Genomic DNA, 21,248 nt, shown 5'->3' with positions numbered 1-21,248 from the left:
ACCCTGTGTTGGGCTCAGTTTAAGTAAATGAAAAGAAGATGGAAAAGAATAGAGGGAAGTGCAAGAAGAAGAGAGAGAGAGAGAGAGAGAATTTTCCAAACTTTTCTTAACATTTTCATTACCTCAAATTAAATACTATATAAACCCAGGTTAACATGGAATACAACTGAAATTGAAATATTACAGAAATATTAAAATAAAGAAATCAGGTAGTGTAATGGATTATTGGCCATTCTCCTAGGCCCACTTTGAGTAGGGATGTCCCCAGCGTTTGGGTCTGCTCCTTTTTGCAGTTTGGGCCTTCCGTTGCGCGGGCCCATCGCTAAATATTCTACCCCTTCACCCTGAGTCTCACATCCTCAGACTCTGCAGTCATACTTTTCATCCTCTCTCGCGTTGTTATTGATTTATCCAGGTCTTTGATCCGATTGAGATATTAGATCACTGGTTCAATTAATGCATTACCGATTCAACCGTTTGACCCGATAATTATATTTAATTTTATAATTTATATTAAAAAATTATAAACATATTAAAATATCTAAAAAAAAGACAAAAAATTCAAATATTTTAATATAAAAAATAATAAATCACACATTATTATTCAATAAAGAATCAAACAAAAATATAATGATCGTGACACAGGGTTTTAGGTTCAGTAAACGATATTTCTAACTATAAATCAAATCAAAAATTTCTGCATAGTGCATAATTGAGATAATGTAATGTTGTGGGTACATAACCTACGTAAATTAATAAGCAAAAAATACTCAAATATGTCCATTAAAAATAAATTGAAATTTCTTTTTGGAACTTTTTTTTTTGGGACTGAACCGGGTCACGGATTTTTACGAATACAGGTCAGATCGCACCTATGTCTGGCCGATCCATTACTCCACTCGAATCGATTATATGATCTAATCGAATCGAACCGGTCGGTCCAGTCCAATTTTATTAACATTGCACTTATCTTAAAAGCTTAATTTTATTTACATATTTAAAATTTGAAATCTGTTGCCTTATTAGTCTTAAAAGCCATGTTATTTTAAAGGTAAAATTATGAAGAAAAAAAATTATAGTACTTATTTGATCTATTTTAATCTTTAGTCACTAACGTACGATTCACCGTAGAAGAAATTAAAAATAAATAAATAAAATATTATGAAACTTAATTATAGAAAAAATTGTAAAGGTAAAATTTTATTACATTGTATTATTTTGGTAATATATTTTAAAATCGCATTATTTCGATAATTTTTTGTTGTTTGCATTGGAAGGTCCGCCTTCCAAATTTAATGGATGAGGATTATATTTTATATTTGAAAAATAAATTTGTAAGCATTAAGATTGGTTTAGTGGTGAGAAATTTGCATAGTTTGTATTAGATTATATGTTTAATTCTCACTATTGTATAATAATAATAATTAAAAAACATGTCTTATTAATTATATAAATTATAGTTTGACCTATTTTAACCTATAGTCATTAATGTTCCATGGTTTCCGTATAGGAAATAAAAATAAAAGAAAATATTATAAAAGATAATTATAAAGAAAAAAACGGCAGAAAAAGGAAACATGACATATATTCCTTTAAATTCAATGGCCGTAAATATATGTAGTCCTTTTTTTTGTAATAAATATATGTAGTCTTTAAGTAGGACATATTCACAAACATCAGACTAACTCATAAACCACTGTTACAATAAGGAGTTTTTTTTTAAGTATTATAATATATATTTTTTAAAAAGAGTTTTAACAAAAAAATAATATATTTTTTTAAGTATTATAATATATCCATAAACCCCTGTTATAAAGTATTATAATTTTTTTTAATACTTTAGGTCTTAAATTTATCTGATTTTTAAGTATTATAATTTTTTTTTTAAAAAGAGTTTTAGAAATTTTGAATAATTAAAAGTAAAAGTTAATGTATAAATAAGTTAAAAGAAAAATAAAATAAAAAGTATATAAAATTATGGGAAATTGTTTTCTCCTAGGAGATAACTATCTCATGTCACATATACATAAAAAGACGTGCCTGCAATTTCTTTTCTTTCCTTTTTTATTTTTCTTTAACTTGTGGGCTCCATATTTTTTTATTAGTGTAGGAAAAAAACTTCTCTCATGTTAAATGAGAGAAATATAACCCTAAAATTATACTATAAAATGTATTTTTGTTTATATATATTATATCCTGGCATTATCTAATTGACTTCAAACATATGATAAGATAATATAATCCTATCAAAAGTGTCTATTTAGTGTATATCAAAAATAGGATAGGATATTAGTTCGTCATTATCATATCATATCTTACCCTTATAAAATTCCCTTATCATATTTGTTCTTATCCTATTATGTCCATAAATGAGCCTTTAATGTCATACTCACAATCAGGGGTGTTAACGGGCTAGGCCGAGCCGAACCGAACTTTGGTCTTAAAAAGATAAGCCTGTGTTTAAATGTATCAGTCTGACCAAGCATGTTACCTGTTATGAATATAATTATTGGCATGTGGCCTGACTTATTTATAAAAAATAAAAGTCTGGTTTAGCCTGTTAAAAAAATAAGATAACAAAAATTTATCCAAACATAATATACAATCAACAGTACTAGTAATTCCATAAATATTCATAAATTCAATGTATATCCAAACAACATAATATAGAAAAAAATCATTCAAAAAGTCTGTTTAACCAATAAAATAGATTGAGGAGAGAGAGAAAGGACTATTACTAGTATAAAAAATAAAATAAAAATAAAAAATTAATATACTAGGCCAGCCTGAGAGGCTCTAGGCCGAACTTTTGAATTGGAGCCTTGGACTTTTTTTATTAAACTAGCTTTTATACAAGTTCAAGCATGATTTTAACAACCAATTTTAAATATGTAAGCTCAGACCCTACCCTTCACGAGCTGAGCCAAAGGCCCATGAAAAGCCTCTGTTTCATTTACCACCCCTACTTACAATGACAAGTTAACAAATTTTGTGAGAGGGGGCGAGGAATTCAAAATTCACGATCGAACAACTCTAATTTCAACCGGGCAACACAATAGTAGATCAACTCGTATGTGAGGAATAATAAAGACAAAATAGGGACAAACTTATATTACACACTATCTTTATTTTAAATCTAAATTAATCTAAGACAATGGTTTACATCTTGAGAGAACAATCGCCCCTACCACTCCACCACTGCTTTACACACACAAAATTTTCAATTCATAAATTTCACACCAAAATACAATTATTCGTGAAATCTCTAACAAACCCACCAACCTAAAATCCATTTACTTCAAAACATCAAGCGATCAATTTTATTAGGTACCTACTCATCCATTTCAAGCTAGTTCGCTAATTAATGAATGGGAGATCCATTAGACGGTGGCGCATGACCGTTTGGAAGTGACTGTAAAAGAAGCCCATATTCACTCGACCACTGACGATGTAATAATAATGGCCTGCAAGCAACTCCAGAATGAGGAGAAAAACCAAAAATAGTGACGGTGATCAGCAGAAGCTGCACAACTTTGAAGAGGATCTTACTGTACGAGAAAGCCATATATCTTTTCTCTAAGTAAACGAAACAAAAGAAAAATCCTCTTTTTTGTTTTGCTTTTCGATCCCCTTGCGACCCTTAATTTGAGTTTGTGATAAGAAATGTCTTGGTGGATGAAGGGGAATTAGACATACACAACATTTAAATAGACCCGTCTTTGATGTTGTTTCTAACGTAGTTTGAAACTTTAAGTTGACCACGAATTGTTTCAAGGTAGGAAAATTAGAACGGAAAACCTCGGACTCCAAATTAAATGTCCGTCCACGCGCAACAAGTGTTTGAAAATGAAGATAAACTAAAGAAGAAAATTAGGTTAAATATTATATTAAATCTTGCTATACTTCTCATGTAGTCTTGTATTTATATAAAAGTCACTGGGATTAATTTAATATGAGGAATTTGATTAATTTATATTAGATTATATATTCAATTTTTTATCATTATATCAAAAAAAAACATTTATATAAGGGACGCAAAAATAAATATTGAAATAGGAAACAAGTTCTATCTTTGTAATTAATACGTCTCCTGATAAAAGGAAAAAGAGAAAAGAAAAGTGGAATGCAACGTGTGTGTCTGTGTCAGAGGCTATTATATATTTCTATATTTACTATGATCAGATGGCCATTGACATGCAACACGACGTGTGTTCTGAGTTATGACCTACTCCGGATCGGGATTCTTACGATAGAAAGAGGATGATCACCTATGGTTTAAGTACCTACACGAGATATAAGATACGATATAATACGTCGCTCTATTAATTTTTAAAAATATTATATTTTGACACATTAAGATATATTGTGATATTAAATAATATTTTTAATATATATAATATAATTTATATTTAATATATATAATAATTTATAATAAATCATATAACTAATCAAATATGCAAATTACATAATATAAATATAAGGTAAAAATAATTTTTCATTTCAAATTTCATAATAGAAAAAAATTGATTTATAAATTATTTTTTCATATTTAATTAATAAAATAAAATCTAGACCTGAAAAAAATATGTCAGATATGTGTCGGAGTATTGATCGTGTGTCCCAAAATATTAACTGCGTGTGGATGCCTGTTGGAACTTGTTGGAGTGTATTAGTGTCCGACATTTTTATTTTAAAAGTGTGTGTTGGTGCTTTCTAGAATGATAACTAAATTTCCATTTTTTGAGTCAATTTCACAATTTAAAAAACAAAAAAATACTGTAGTGGGTCGTAAAGTAAGCCATATATGTCATCGTGGGGAAAAAAATATATATAAGATAAGAAAGTAAGCTATGGGAAAATCGATCCGACGAGAAGTTGATACCTAACTAGCTAGCTATAGTGAGAGAAAATAAACTTGCACTAATTGTAAATGTTTCACATGCACTTTGTTCATTTTTTTTGTTTTGTCTCTTCATTGCTGGGAAGTGGGAACAAAGGACAAGAAGTAGAATTTCGTTACCAATTCAACCGTTGTCCATGTTTTCATTGTGAGTTGTGATGTTGATTTTTAAATGAGAAATTAAACCGAAAAAATTTGGACTACTAATTGTGATTAACTTATTACCTACAAGCTAGTTGGCCATTTGTCTTTTGAAATACTAACTTCATACAATAAATTAAGGGGTGTTTGGTTGAGGAGAAATTTTTTGAATACTATAGAAATTTAATTGATAGGGAAATGACTCGAAAGTGAGTTTGGTAGGAAAATGTAAAAAAAGTTGTTTGGTAGACTGAAAAATTACCGGGAAAATTGGATTAAGTTTACTGAGTCTATGTTTAATTGAAAGTAGAATATTGATGGAGAAATGTATTAAAAATACGAAAATAACCCTTTTACTTGCTGTAGAATTGGGGCCTTTTACTACAGGTTCAAATACTTCATTTGGTCTGAATTTCTGCATTCCACTCAACTTCAACTTCTTCGTTTATGTTCTCCTTAGTTGTTTCATCAATAACATGTTTCTCATCCTCCATAGCAACTCCATTTTCAGAAATATTATCAATTATAAAAGAAAGGCTAATTTTTTTCATATACCCCCACGATCCTCCATCAATTCAATGATATTTTAACTTAAGCTCTTATTAACGAAGCTTTTCTTTCTTAGAAAACAAACGGTAATCAATCACTCTCAACTACTCTCACTACAACATCTTTTTTTTTTTTTTGCTCATTTTTTTCCTTTAAACAGAGATGTCAGCAAATAACAAGAAAGTCGTGGCTAGTGGGTGACGACGAGATTTGAAAATAAAAGGGTTCTTTTGGTATGACATTTTTCATTTCTCCATCAATTCAAGGATACCCACCCTCTCGGTGGTATTCTTCCAGAGGGTTTTCATCCAAAAATTACACAGTCAAATGAATTCAGGGAAAATAGCTTTCCGAGGGAAGTTTTCTCAATTGGGATACCAAACATGAGATTCATACATGCCCAGCTTCACTTCCCTAGTATTCTGAAAATATACCTCTTACCAAACACCACCTAAGGAAAAAAGAAATCTCTTGTAGTTGGAGAAATCCCTTCTTTTATCACTCTCATTTCGATTTATGTGCTAATCACTTTCTTTTTCCCTTCAAAATGGCCTCATCCCTTTATTTCTCAGCAGGAAAATTTCAACTTTTCTTGCAATATAAAAAATTGCAAGCCGATAAATTAAAGTCCCCTTAGCTCCTGCTGATCCCCTGATGATCGCTTCGATCTCAAGCGTGTAATTTTTGTTTTATGGGCTGAGCCCTCTCTTTAAAAAAAAAAATAAAAAAACCAATAAGTTTCAAAGATAAAGTATATGAATCGTAGGAATATTTAATTTTGTGACTAAAATAATGCTGCACTGTTGATTTGACACATTATATTGTCTAGCATATCAATACTACTATACTAGGAAAGTAAAGTTGTGTTCTTTTTTATTTCATAAAATTGTAACACTAGCAGCGTTCTCCGTTCAATTAGTTAATATTAATATAATTTAGCAGGTAAATTACTAACGGCCATAATAGGTCACATGGGATGGCTAGAACTAGAAGGTAGGCGACCTCACCAACAAATTCTTATGGTCTTGGCATTCAAATATCTGTGTTAGGCAGCTAGGCTATGCTCAGCGGGTGCGTGGAAAACTGCAAGTGCATGACCAAATATATATCGTTATGGAGGAGCAGGTATAATGTTTGCCCACCTACAACATGCACCATGTAGAGGAAACGTATCATGCCCGTTTATTTATTGGGTCTCGAAACTTACTTTTATTTCGGGCTTGAGGAAAAGACAGAGAAGGCTTCAATCAGAAGTCACCTTATAATTTTCAAGTTTTTTATTCTTGACTTACTATGTCAAATTAAGGTATAAATGTCGGGAAAAAACTATTCTGTTTTATTTTATTTTATTTTATTTTTTTAAATAGTGGGTCTCATCACTATGTATCTATGATAAAGAGATAACTCTTCTTCTATTACATAAGAATAGATGAAATTGTTTTTTTTATGTTACATAAAATAAAACAATCTTTTTACACACAAATTTTACGTGAGATTCATTTTAAATTTTTTTTCTATTTTCTATTATCTCTCCTCTTTTTTCCTTTTGTGAGTGTAAGAAGATTGTTTTTATCATATGCAACATAATAAAAACAATTTCCATAGTTTATCTCAAGTGTTGCTCGAGATAAATTGGCTTACCTTGTGAGGAACAAAAACCGACGGGGTGTTTGAACTCTGTCTCATGTTTTCACCAAAAGCTCTCTCTCTTTTCTTTTTGTCTTAGCAAATGCTGCCTATTTATTTCTTATATATAACTCCTATCATTGAAAATCGATGAAGTCGATCAGAACTGAATTAGAATAAAGTCGGTCGTATATTCTCTTTATATTATTGTTCACTCAATTAAAGTTTTAGTTTAATAAAAAAAATTACCCTTTAAATTTTGTTTCTTCTCCTTTAGTTGTCAACATTTTTTTAACCTTAATTAAAAATATTTAATTGGAGGGCTAAATAAAATGAGAAACAGAAGAATGATACAAAATATTTGAATCGTTTAATGTCGGCGAATGGTGATAGTAAATGCAGACTTTAGACTTCGTACTTTTTTTTTTTTTGTAAATTTAGACTTCGTACTTAATCATTGACAGAAGAATATTCTTTTTCATGTAGCTTTTTTTAAAAATAAAAATACATAAAAACATAAAATGAAGCATAGAACTGAATTTATTTGTCCTTTTAAGTGAATGCAACGGGGTAGGTGTGGCTGAAGTAGAACTGCATTCAGTAGAATCAGTACTATTTCATCTCTAATTAAGAGTAAAATACCAAGCAACAATTTGAGAGTTCAATCCATTTCTTTATCCATTACAAACATTCAGTACTTCAGGGCTAACACACTTTAGTAATAGCTGATACAATATGTCACTCATATCCAGATTCAGACAGTATCAACTAATATAAAATGAACTATACCCTGATCAAGACTTAAGATGTACTAAAAAATACAGAAATATACAAATAAGCCACCTGCATGAAACCTGGTGGATCAAATGATGTGATGCACAAGAAATTTGGCAGATTCCTAAACTAGACAACATTGCACTACAATTCACAGACAAATTGAGCTCAATACAGCACTATTAATATCTATAGGGTAATTGAAAGGTGACTTTGTGGCAAGAGATCTCCACGTCTTCTTTTTTGGGTTATAGATTTGAATGCAGAGAGTTCCTGGCCTCTTCTGGTGTCTGGACCTTCGTGTTTCTGTAGAATCAACAACACATAAATGTGTCACTACATACAGTTCCCCGTCTAATACTACAAAACCAAATGACGAATTGTAAGGAGCTTTTCTTGGCACACGAGACTCATATAGCCAACGATTTGAAGACATGTCATATCTGCAAGGTGTATACATATTAAAAAAGTCAGCAACAGATTTACAATTCAAAAGTTTGGAATTGTAATTTACAAGTAAACAAGCAGAGCAATCAAGAATTTGCATGATCTCTACTAAGTATGAGAATTGCAGGAAGTTCAGGCAATATAATCCAAGGATATACAATGACAGAAAAAAATTTGAAAGTACAAAAATCAATTAGGATGCATGTTTGAATGAGTACATAATACAAAATAACAGAGACAAAGGAATGTAGACCTGTTAGCAAACATTCTACTTCTGGCCCCCCAAATGATTGACAAGCAAGCCAATTAACCAATATAATTTTTTCATTATCTTCTAGTATTTTATAGCAAATCCTTATCATCCATTCTGCGATACAAAACATTGAATAAATAGGGCTCAAATATCCTGGCAGAAGGCAGGAACCTTCCCCAATTCAGAATCATGGATCAGTTAAGCAAGGTCTTTGAAGTTTTGATTATGCTTGTCTCATTTATCCATTTGTCAAGTGCCATAGGAAAAAGGGGAAAAAATTTCAAGTTAAATAAATCACATATTTTACAAGTGCCAAAGTTACTATGCGTGATAAAAAGCACTTTGCATAAATTTCTATTATTCTATATACCAGCACCTGGTTTCCATAATTCAGAATTTCATATGTTTCATGTTCAAGCCACTCCAAACATCAAGGTATAATCTGTTTCAATTTCACAAATATCGGAATATTTTATACTACACATTTTACACTTCACACTACAGTATTAGTTTAAGTGCAAACATTTTCTACACTGAACTGAAGTGATTGAAAGACACAAGGCACTGCTACCGCAACATACATATATATATATATATATATATATATATATATATTCTCTAATAACACAGACTTATTGCCACAAAACCACAATTAAATACAGAGCCTAGATACTAAGTGGTAACACAATGAAAGTAGTCAAACCACTAGCCTTCTTTTGCAATACATATGGTTTTAAACCTAAGACCTTTACAACCCTAACCCAAAACAGCACCTGCCCAACCACCAACCTAAGTCCTGGTATGCAAGGTTGTCAAGATCGAGATTTTACCTAAGATCGAAAGGGGTCAAGAAGATCATAAATCGTGAGATCAGTATGGATAGTAAGATCTTACATTTTCTCTTAGTACTTAAGATCTTATATTTTTAATTTTAATTATAAATATATTAGGTATTTATATTCCTAATTTTAATTATTAAAAACAATATATTAAGCTTTTCAATTTTAAACATTTAACAATTAAGAAAAAAAAGGGGAAGAATTAACATTTAACATTTAACATTTAAGGGGGAAAAAGAAGAAGAAAGTGCAGGCAATTTCGCAAACAAACAAATAAGACCCACTCAGCATTTAAGCAAACAAGATCCACTCAATATTCATATAATATTAAGCAAACAAAAAATAAAAATAAAAAGTGCAGCCTATAGTCCTATACCAGTTGGCCGTCACAAGTCACAATTCCACTTGGGCAATAGAAACTGCATTGTACAAATTAGCAACTCAAAACTCAAAGTGAAAAAGAGGATCACACGTCTCAAGCACACACCAGTGGAAGAAGAGGGTCGCAACTCACAGTAGTAGAAACGCACACACAAGAGATGAGAGAGTCACCATCTCACCGCCAAGCACAGACCATTCCCATCACTGTCTCTGCAAGGATGAATGTGCAGATGGCCGTCCCAAGCAAGGATGAGATGAAAAAAATGGAGTTAGGGTTTTTGAATTTGGATTTTTTGTGATTTGGGTAGTGGGTAAGTTTTCTGGGTTATGGGTCAAACTTCTGGATGTGGTTTACAATCGTTGGAACAGTGGGATCAGATTTCACGTTTTTTCTCGTCTATCTTGTTCGATCTCAGAGAAGCACGATCCCATTCGCGATCTGGCGTGCTAATAGAAAAATAATCGTAGGATCGTACAATCTTACAATTTTTCACGCGATTTTAACAACAATGCTGGTGTGAGTGTGATACACATACACAAAAGACCAGGGGTGTAGCAATAACAGGGAGTCATATGGATAAAGAACAAGTTCAACATTCATGTTGATTAGAAAGGGAAAATAATTTTTCAACAACCAAATTTGTTACCCATTATATAGATATTGTTAGAATATCTAGAAAATATCTCATAATATTATGATTACATCTATATTAGAGCATCTTAGATCATTTCTCAGGATTGGTTTTCATATTTCCTTATATTCCATGATTTGTTCCCTTATTTGATTAGGATTAGGAGTCTACTATTAGTATAAGTAGGTGTTATTACTTTGTCTTTCGTAAAACATCCTTCATATCAAATCAATATCAATATCAGATTATATACTCTGTATTCTCTCTATCTTCCTTCCCTACCTAAATCCGTATAATTTCAATAGTTATAATAAGTTGTTAGCAACTATTTATACAATTTTATTTTTTTCAAAAATAGAGGTATGCTAGTCACTCCTACAAATTTGCGCCACATCTACACCTACACATTTGGTAAAATCAGAGTTTAACTGGATCCTTACTGGAATCATCTAAAGTTTAACTGGACTGAGTAAAACATTTTATGTAATACTCAGATTTGTTTCCATCAAAACAAAGTGGTCAAACTCATAACTCCTACCTTCGATTGGACAAGGGAGGTGTGAACGGAAAACATGAAATCGTAACACAAAATGTAAGATCCTAACTAATATGTAAAATTATATTCAAAAACACACACACACACACACACACAAAATTACAATCAGAACTAACATTTAAATATATTCTATTTCAAAAAGCATAATAAATGTAAGTTTTTAAGATTGTGCACAAGCATTATAACAAAACAAAGGCCTCTTACCAACCAAAGACAAGCCATGCCTTAATATCAAAACAAAAGCTTCTAAGTTCTAACCTACCAAAGACAAACCCAACACCAACAGGAAATGACACAGGACAAAAATAGAGGGATACAACTAAGAAGCAACACCCACAACCAGGAAACCCAACACTCAGTCCAAGTCACACAAACCAGTAAAGCCAGCAGTGAACACTTGAACAACAAAACACAAACCGGAAACAGGGGAAGTAAGAAAACCCAAACTCAATACAAGTCGAAGTCCCACCACATCCCAAAAGTCTCAATCAAAGTTGCATCAGTCATCTCAGTCACACTCTATTGCTGGGCTGAAGTCGCATAGTGCAACAGCCTAGCCAAGGTCACTCCACCGCAGAGTCATAGTTGCAGGAAGGGTGACGGTTTTGAGGAGAGAAAATGGTGAAATTAATATAAGGTTTCGTGGATGAAATCTTGTGGGTTGGAATGGGTGGTTTAAGAGTGCTTTTGGTGGAAATTTGAGAATCACCGGAAAGACAAGATTCAATGCGCTTTAATGACCAAACATACAATTCATCTCTAATTCCAGAAAATTGAGTTCTCACCTGGGAACAGGATATGGCAAAAGCTGGCATAACCCGTAGACTCGTACGATTCTACCATCTGTAGCATGATTTTGATTACCACGCACCAAACAAGTTTCCAAAAAGAATTTCTCAAAACACAAAAAAAAAAAAAAAGAACGCCACAATTAAGTTATAATGACAGATTAAACTTTACCAAAAAGGAAGAAGCTTCCATTCCATTTCCGGGTACAAGGTGCAAACTTGCCCAGAAATACGATGAAGTATACTTACATACATTCTGAAAAAAACTTTAAATGTGCATTAAGAATTAGTTTATTGCACACAACCAAGATGGCTAGGCCCCTTATTATACTTTTGCTTTCAAAACAGTATATTTCAACAAAAGTTTCAAAAGAACGGCCTAAACAGCCTAGGTATTTGTTCCAATTTTAATTAGCAAATCTACAACACAAAATAACAGAAAGAACGGTTCCCACATTAGTATGCTAACCACCCTATTTTCATACGGCACAAAGATTCCACAACAACAAATCTGTATGGTCTATCTGCACAACATACTCATCAGTGATCAAGTAATGAAAAACCACATGTATAGTAATTCATTCATAAATTCATACCTTAACAAACAAAATAACCAAAAAAAAAAAAAATTTCAGCTAATGAAAATGCAGAAGCATAAACTTGTAAGAGTGAGAAATCAGAAAGTACCTTAAAATCTCATTCCCATCAAGCATGAAAACCGCAGGACAGTCTTGATCACCGGACACAACAATCTTCCCAACCCTAACCCTTTCCCCATTACCCCACACATCCCGAATCTCTCTCCACGTTCCATCTTCCAATTCCATCACCACAGCATCCCTATAATACTCGTCCACCGGGAAAACCCCCGAAATAGTCCTCGACGCACCGTATCCACCCATCACGCAAAACTCCCTCCCATTCCCAGCAACGAAACCAACGCACCCAGCACGAAAACTAGGCAAAGCATCCACCGCGACCCACCGGTCCCTCCGCACATCGTATCGCTCCGCGGAGCGAATCCGGGTGCCAGCGGCGGCGAACATGGTGTGGCGCGACCCACCGCCGGCGACGAGGATATGGCCGGAGGAGGGGATTGCGGCACAGGCGAAGCTTCCGCGCGGGGAGAGCATAGGGGCGCGGGGCTCCCAGGAGAAATCATGGAAGTTGAATCGGAAAGTGGAGGAAGTGGAAGAGGGACGGTCGATGGGGAAGGAGCGAGTGTCGAAGAGGGAACCGCCGAGGACGTAGAGGTGTGGGCCGAGGGGCACGGCGACGAAGTTGCAGAGACCGTACACGTGTGGGTTGCAGGGCATACGAGGGAGTGGGCACCAAGCGACGGCGTTTGGGTCGAAAAGAAAGGGTGAGGCGATCGAAGGGTCTTGTGGGAATATGCAGAGAAGGTGGTTGCGACGGAGGGATGACAAGAACGACTTCGACGACAGCACCGTTCTCCATGATTTGCATGTCCCTTTCAGCCTTCCGTGGTGGCAGTACGGCACCATCGAGAGGATCATCACTGCGACGTCGTTTGGGAGACCCGGGATTAGGCTCGTAGACTCCGAACCCATCATTCCTGTCGACCTTCCCTTCACCGATTGCATTTCTAGTTTTCTACTGTCATCACTTTCTTAGCATAAAAAGAAAAAAATAATAATAAAATAAAATAAAAAAATTCCACCTTTTCTTTTTCTTTTCTTTTTTGTGTAATGCAAAATAGTGGAAGTGGAACAGTTGACATTTTCCTTCTCTAAATATCTTTTATTTATTTTTTTGGGTCTAGTGGGACCGGGCTTAGGAGTGGTGTGTAAATGGGCTTGTAAGTTGGGTTAAATGGGCCTCCAAGCACGCGTAGGTGTGACAGAAACGTAGATGAAAATTCTAAAGAGCAATGGATATTGTGTGAATCTGTCAAGAAGAACAGGTATGACTATGACCTTAGTTAGTGATTCTAATCATTTTTTTAGTTTCCTCTGCTAAAAAATCTTCTAAGTAAAATTTGTAATCTCTGTCCTGTTTCGATGCAATTTTTAAAATTGTGTTCTCTAATGTTCATTTTGGAAACATTAAAGTTTCATCGCTTCATGACAGCACAACTTTTCATGTGTGGCTGAATTTTTACTATTAGCGTTACTAGAGATAAGTCATGTGCTATATTTGGTGATATCAAATTATTTATTGAACTTATTCTTATTTTAGGTGTGACGCAAGTGCTATGGAAGCTGCACTTTGTGCCCGTGTGATGATTACCCCGGAAGGAATCATCGGGATTAAGGAGAATTCTTGACAGTTGGCAGGGGTTTAAGCAATACACTGTATTATCGTTTATTTGAATGGTAGTGGTAATATGAACAAAAAATGTTCGATGCTTGTTTATTGCTATTTGTTTATTGAAGTCTGAATACTTCCATGTTTCACTAAAAAAGAGTAAAAGAAAAAATACATACATACATAGTAAAAGAAATTAAAGCAATGTTGCTTCTGTCAAAACCGTAGTTTGCAGTGCGAAATTGGTTTTCATAATTTTGCCAAACATGGGTGTGAACGTCGAAATAATGTTGGCAACGTTTTTACAAACACGGTCATATTAGATGAGTCAAATGGCAGATATTGTGAAAATTTTGTATGTAACATACCCTTTGCATAGGTTTTTCTTTGTTTTCTGTCTTTCCGGTTTCGTCAGTTGTTTTTTTTTTTTTTTTGGTAGATACTTTATAAGGTATTTCAAGACAACCTCCTCCAATGATTTTGTTCTCGAAATATGGCCTATAAAGTTAAATTTTATTGAAACAAAGAGTACATTGAACTACTGTCACGGAACGGAAGGAAGGGTGAGAATAGTGACATTAATCCTCTTTGGAGGGGAGGGGGTTCTGTCGGTATTAAATGGTAATGCAACCTGCTTATTGGCGCTTCACAGTTCACATTCTTCAAGTGACAAATTTTCCTCAAATGAAATTGTGGCCAATGTGGCGGAAAGAACTTTGTCCAGCGAATTGCATTTGTTGGTTGTCCTACTGGGGGACAAATTTTGCGGGCTAACACTTATGGGGTTAACGGGCCGAGCCGAGCTTTGGTCTTAAAAGGCGAAGTCTGTATTTAAATATGTTAGCCTGGCTAAGCCTGTTACCTGTCACAAATATAATTTCAGCCTGTGGCCTGTCTTATTTACAAAAAATGAAAGCTTGTTTTAGCCTGTTTAAAAAAAAATAAGACAACAAAAATTTATCCAAATAAAATATACAATCAACAGCACTAGTAATTCCATAAATATTTAATGTATATCCAAATATCATAATATAAAATAAAATCATTCAAAAAATCTGTTTAATTAATAAAATGGAATGAAATGGTTTGAGGAGAGAAAGAGGGGGTTATCACAAGTAGTACAAAAAATATAAAATAAAAAAAATTAATATATTAGGTAAGCCTGAGAGGCTCTAAGGCCGAACCTTTGAATTGGAGTCTTAGACTTTTTTATTAAACGAGCTTTTATACAAGTCCAAGTCTGGGTCCAACAATCAATTTTAGACATGTAAGCTCAGGCCTTCACGAGCCGAGCCAAAGGCCCCTGTAAGACCCCTGGGTCGTTGAGCACCCCTACTAACACTTAATTTTAAGCTTGGCTTGCCAAAAACAAGCACTTATTTTGCCTCATTTATTTAAATAAGTTAATTTATTTAACAATATGAAATTTAAATTCAGCTTATTTAACTCGTTTACAATGAAATTATTTTATTTGTTTTAATAAAATGTCTCCATAAAATATTTTTTAAGTTTATTAATTTAGTATTTAATAAATATTCTTATATAAAAGATAAAGTGAAAATAAGAAGAAAAAAATTGTCTGAATATTAAAATCAAGTATAAAAAATCATAAATATCTAGATAGAATCATAATTTATTAAGTGATATCAATATATAAATTATATTTTAATTTTGATGCATTATTAACATAAAAGTTTGACACTATCATTGAGTAATATATGGTGGTTTATACCTTGTAATATACAAACACACCAATTATCCAGACAGGAACAGTTGCAAATCACTAACACAGTAAGAGAGCAGGTGAGATGGTCCGCCCCTCCCTTGCAATAATAAGAAATTGTAATATATACACTGACACCAATTTCTTATATTTGAGCTTTTAGTCCTCCGAATGAAAATAAGTGTTTTGAAATGTGTCATTAGGCGCTAGAGCGCAGAGACGTTGAGGCTTCAAAGCGTGTATATTTATTTTTTTTAAATGTTTTTTAAAAAGTCCACTGACCCACGAAAATAAATAAACAAATCAACCATAGCTCGAGCATAAAAGTGCTCAAGCAAATTGGAACAAAATCTATTAAATAAAAAAATTAAGATTTTATCAGCTCGAGCGCATGATCCTTAACACTGTCCTTTTTACGATAATGTATTCTTTTGTGAAAAAAATGGTATTAATTCGCCGGGGCAAATACCTGAATATGACCTCTCAGGTCTTAACATCAAACATGTTACATGCGAGGGGGATAAAATGGATAAACATATGACTATTTCAAACGTAACTATTTTGATGAAGTTTTTTATTTTTTTAATTTAAAACTTTGGAGTTCTATAAACTTAGACATGCGAGACATGTAAGAAATTTTTATCATCAATAATTCAACATAAAGACCAATACATGTATGATACATAAAACATCACATATCAAATTTTGATTCAGACAGGAATTTGTGTATCTGATTGGACCATATTATTTACTGAGCGATGAACCTTTATCTCACGGCTAGAGTCTTCCTCTCTATGACCTATTCCAAAAGTGGCAGCCTCAGCGATGAGAGCATGACGACTCATGGGATTTAATCCCAATATATATAGGTTAGAGAGGGGACCTAGCCAAATACCCTAAAAAGAGTTTGTGTCCATTGGGTCCACCCATCACAGAAAACCAGAGTCACACCAAAGTCTACACTGCTGCCCAACTAGGCCCAATATCAACAGATGCTAAAAGCCCAACTCAACATGATCACAACTGACTTATCAAAATAATACAATTGGAATATCCATTAACCCGATTAATTTTAAAATAGAAAAATAATTAATTAATATTGCCCTGAAGGAAAATTCTAACAAGGGCGACATGTCGCTCAGTTGAGAACAAAATTCCTGATATAATTAAACTTAAATTTTAAAGGTTCGGGTCTGTACCAAGCAGCAAACTCTTAGGTGGATAAAGAACTTTCTACTATAGCTACTGTCTTTTTCTTCTTTTCTTTTCTTTTCTTTTCACGATAAAGGGTATTATTATAAAGTCAGCTTTTATGTTTTTTGGTTTTACCAAATATCCTTAAACTGGGATACTAAACCTCTCTTCGGCGATCTTTAAGGATGCACTTCTCACTTCAACCTGATACAATTAAAAAAAAATTCTATTAATTAAGTGTTGAACCAAGAGTTAAATTCAAGTAGTTAAGGCATAATACGCACTTTCTCAACCATTATAGGGTGCTTGTTAACTTTTATTCTAATTAAAGCATGCCATCTATATGATATCTGGCAAACTAATACTCGAAATGTGGTTTATCATGTAATTAATAACTCTATTTCCCTTGCAATAATAAGAAACTAATGATCGTGCTACACCTCTTTTTTTCTTTTTCTTTTTTTCAATTGATTCAGAATTTAAAAACTTGGTAAGAGATCAACGGCAAAGAAGTTGTGTTTTTATTGTGTGGCTACATATCCTTCCAATAATATATACTTCAGAAGTAAAATGTTAAAAGCCACCTGAGTATAATAGTATAAGCATTATATGCGAGAGTTTTCCAGGTTAAGGCAAAAGGGAATACCACTTTCACACAGCTTCTCCATTATATTTGCTAAGAAATATCCAAATACAGTAGCTGCAGACAGTGGAAGATGAAGTGTACACATGCTTAGATCTTCACTTCCTGCCTCAGAATATATGAAGGTAAGCTTCAATATTAACATATTCATGGATCAATCTACTTTGCTTTGAAGTCCAAAGTGAGTGTATCTTGTAAGAGATTCATATGACCCTTTCTTAATTTATTCTATATATGGTGACAAAATCAAATTTTTCTTTTTAATAATATATGGTTATCTTTTCTTCTCTCTACAGGTAATTAACAGTTTGGACTGAACAAAACAAAAAGCTTCATGGAAGGAAACTATCTAACTAGAAACAGAAATAAAGGGGAAAGCTTTGGACTGGAGGAGCATACATGGGGAACTTCATGGCCTGTGAGAAACTATGCTTGTAGTTTTTGCAAGAGAGAGTTCAAATCTGCTCAAGCTTTGGGTGGTCACATGAATGTTCACAGGAGGGATAGGGCAAGATTGAGATCATCCTTATCCTCATGGGTTTCTGAGTGTCCTAAACCTAACCCTAGTATTAAGCCTAATAACCCAAGTCATCTTTCACCTTCCTCACCATCATATCTATCTGATAATAAGATTTTGAATTGTGCACATCATTCTCCACTTTATAGCCCTTGTCTTACATTGTCTTCTTCCCTTTCCCTAGCTTCTACCAGTGGAGATAAGAAACCAAGACTCCAATCTTCCCAGCTTCCTCTTTTGAGTCCTCAAAGCAGGGAAATTAGGAGTGCTTTAGGAGTTGAGGAATTAAAGGGTTGTGCACTTGAGGATGAACACAAGTTTTTCAAGAATAATGAACACAACATCACGTTGGAGTTGGGAATAGGATTGCATAAACACCCAAAGGAGAAGTTAGATTTGGAACTTCGATTGGGGCATTTCTAGCTAATTAAAGTAGCTTGGTGCAATTTATCAAACAAATATATGTAGCTGCAAATTTAAATTTGTTCTAACTTCTTGCACCAGTTATTTGTTAATCCACTTAAGCTGCTTTATATTATATTCTGCATTTGAAGGAACTTAATTATCATCATTTTGTGAGGTGAGCTCTTCTAATTTGATGGCGTTAAGGTCAGAGAAGTTCTTTTTTCTTTCCTTTTTTTGGGGGATTTCTAGCCATTAATTTGATGGTTGATCCAAGGAGCGTAGAAAACCATTTTGGTGCAATGGTCAAGTGATGAGAAATTGAAGGCCACAACAACAAATCACAAAGAGAAGGAGATGAAACTGGAGAGATTCTTAGTTAATTTACATAATGTTGTAATGGTTTCAATTGGCCGTCAAATTTTACTTTTGGTATTCACTTTTCACCTTAATCGTCTGAAAGCCAATAAGTAGAGTTCTTGTTTAGTTTGACTGAATATGAATATCAATATGATTCAAGATAGATGAACACGTGATCATTCAGATAAGTATTCTTTATAATATCCATGCATTTTCCTGGGTATATGCACCCGTAGTCTTTATGTTTCTTGAGGGTAGTTTCTGTCATGTTCTTTCTTGGAAACACAATATTCATGTTCAAACAGGGATCAATGAGATCAAAAATCTTCTTTTTATCATAAAATTCTCAATAAGATTGATTGTATATATAAGGTGTACAATAAATAAACGATCAGATCTATATATAAAATAATATTAACTGAACATTTTTCGTTTAAAAACTGAATGTACAGTTAAGTAGCAACTTGAATACTTATACTACTATATACTCGTTATATTATATACTGCAGTTAATCAACCCACACCTATATTTTCTTAGACACCATAGACGGAGCTGATTTATTTATTGAACAGTCATCTAAAAATACTGGCTAAAAGTTTTAGAATTCATCATATATAAAATAAGGGGCAGGTTATATTTACAAACTTTTTTGTTTATAAATTACACTAAGTACGACTAGTCATACTTTAATCATGCAGTATATGACCGGTCGTACTTAATATAATTTACAAAAAAAATTTGTAAACGGATCTTATCCCATAAAATAAACAGGTCAAACTTCTCTGTAAATTTCATTTCTTTTTGTATTCCTATATTAACCGACCATATATGTTAGCATATATGTATAAATCAACATACTTATTTGTATATTAAAGAGAAATATTATTCCTATATTACTTTCCCATACACTACCCTTTCCACCTTTCTTTTTGTAACAAAAAAGAGAAACGTAAGTTTCTATCTTTTCTTTTCACCCGTGAAAAGGAAGGTGTAAAAATAGGATATATGAGAAAGTGATATAAGAATAACATTACTCTATATAATATGATAAGCAGGTATTTAATGCTCTTGGTGATTTTGAAAGCGCCATGCTTTTGGTATATATATATATATATATATATATATATATAGATATATATATAGAGAGAGAGGTAGGATCCTTTGACACCAATGTCAAATTTGAAATTTGACACCTCATCTGAGAGCCATTAGATCAAAAAAGATCAATGATGTTACATGCTTACAAATCAGAGCCATTGATCTTTTTTTATCTAATGGCTCTCAGATGAAGTATCAAATTTCAAATTTGACACTAGTATCAAAAAATCATACCTTATATATATATATATATATATATATATATATATATATATATATATATATGAGATTACGTAAGCATATAATATACGAGTAGAATGAAAAGGAAGACCCAGAAAATATGTCAGGAGACTCAGGAGGGACATTCAACATGTTCTGAATTTGATGTCTTTTTCAGATAAACTGTCAAACAGAACAAAGAGGACAGAGAAAGGAAATGCCAGAGAGAGAGAGATGATGATTTTGCTTAGTGTAGCTTTATCGATGGATAGATGGTAACTTAATTCGTTTTCATTGTCTAATTTATTCCAAGTGGTTTAAATTTTGGTGTTTGTAATGGGGACTTTGTGTTTCCCAACATAAGATATATTGCATGTTCCCTATGTGATGTCTGGCTTACATACCATGATGACCTTACCCTAAAAATAAACGTATAGTTTTTGTCAGTACCATCCAAAACAAGAAATGCCACTTCTCTTTCTCTCTTTCTTTTGATTGTTCTGTGAAAATCAGTACCCAAAGATTAAGATCATTATAATTGTAAAGCGGGGAAGTTTTTGAAATAAGAGACCACACTGCAACAGGGAAGGTTTTTTTTTTTTTTTAGAAATATTCAAATCGGTTTATCGCTTCGTGATTAATCTGATTCGGAGCGGATCTCAAAATTAAGATTTTAAATCTTCTCAAAGATAATACTTAAAAAGATCAAACACATACTCAGTTTCTAACCCTAAGGGCATGTTTGATACATAGTATAGGATAAGGCCTGATAGTATAAGATCTGATTGTATAAGGCTTGACTAAATTTTAATATTATCCAGTGTTTGGTATGGTATTGTATAAGATAATATCCTTCAATATTTTATAAATTAATATATTTAAAAAATTATTTTAATATATTAACATTGAAATGATATATTAGTTCTTGAAAATTGTA

General features: G+C 33.0%; 2 protein-coding genes across 2 annotated transcripts; one reads left to right on the top strand and one right to left on the bottom strand.

Moving 5' to 3' along the window:
• Positions 1–7,877: 7,877 nt before the first annotated feature.
• Positions 7,878–13,547, bottom strand: LOC133298700 (F-box/kelch-repeat protein OR23). The gene is made up of 2 exons (XM_061498029.1): positions 12,574–13,547; positions 7,878–8,433 (listed from the first exon to the last, which is right to left on the bottom strand). Exons 1-2 carry the CDS (start codon positions 13,488–13,490, stop codon positions 8,142–8,144), a joined length of 1,209 nt encoding a protein of 402 aa, XP_061354013.1. The 5' UTR covers positions 13,491–13,547; the 3' UTR covers positions 7,878–8,141.
• Positions 13,548–18,048: 4,501 nt separating this feature from the next.
• Positions 18,049–18,654, top strand: LOC133298690 (transcriptional regulator SUPERMAN-like). The gene has a single exon (XM_061498014.1). It carries the CDS (start codon positions 18,049–18,051, stop codon positions 18,652–18,654), a length of 606 nt encoding a protein of 201 aa, XP_061353998.1.
• The last annotated feature ends 2,594 nt before the right edge of the window (positions 18,655–21,248 follow it).

Source organism: Gastrolobium bilobum, unplaced genomic scaffold, assembly GCF_033153095.1.
Source record: "Gastrolobium bilobum isolate Gb01-03AN ecotype WA unplaced genomic scaffold, APGP_CSIRO_Gbil_v1 utg64434, whole genome shotgun sequence".
Classification (NCBI taxonomy): Eukaryota; Viridiplantae; Streptophyta; class Magnoliopsida; order Fabales; family Fabaceae; genus Gastrolobium; species Gastrolobium bilobum.
The sequence above is the reverse complement of the archived record's forward strand: the minus strand, read 5'-3'. Positions and strand labels throughout refer to the sequence as shown.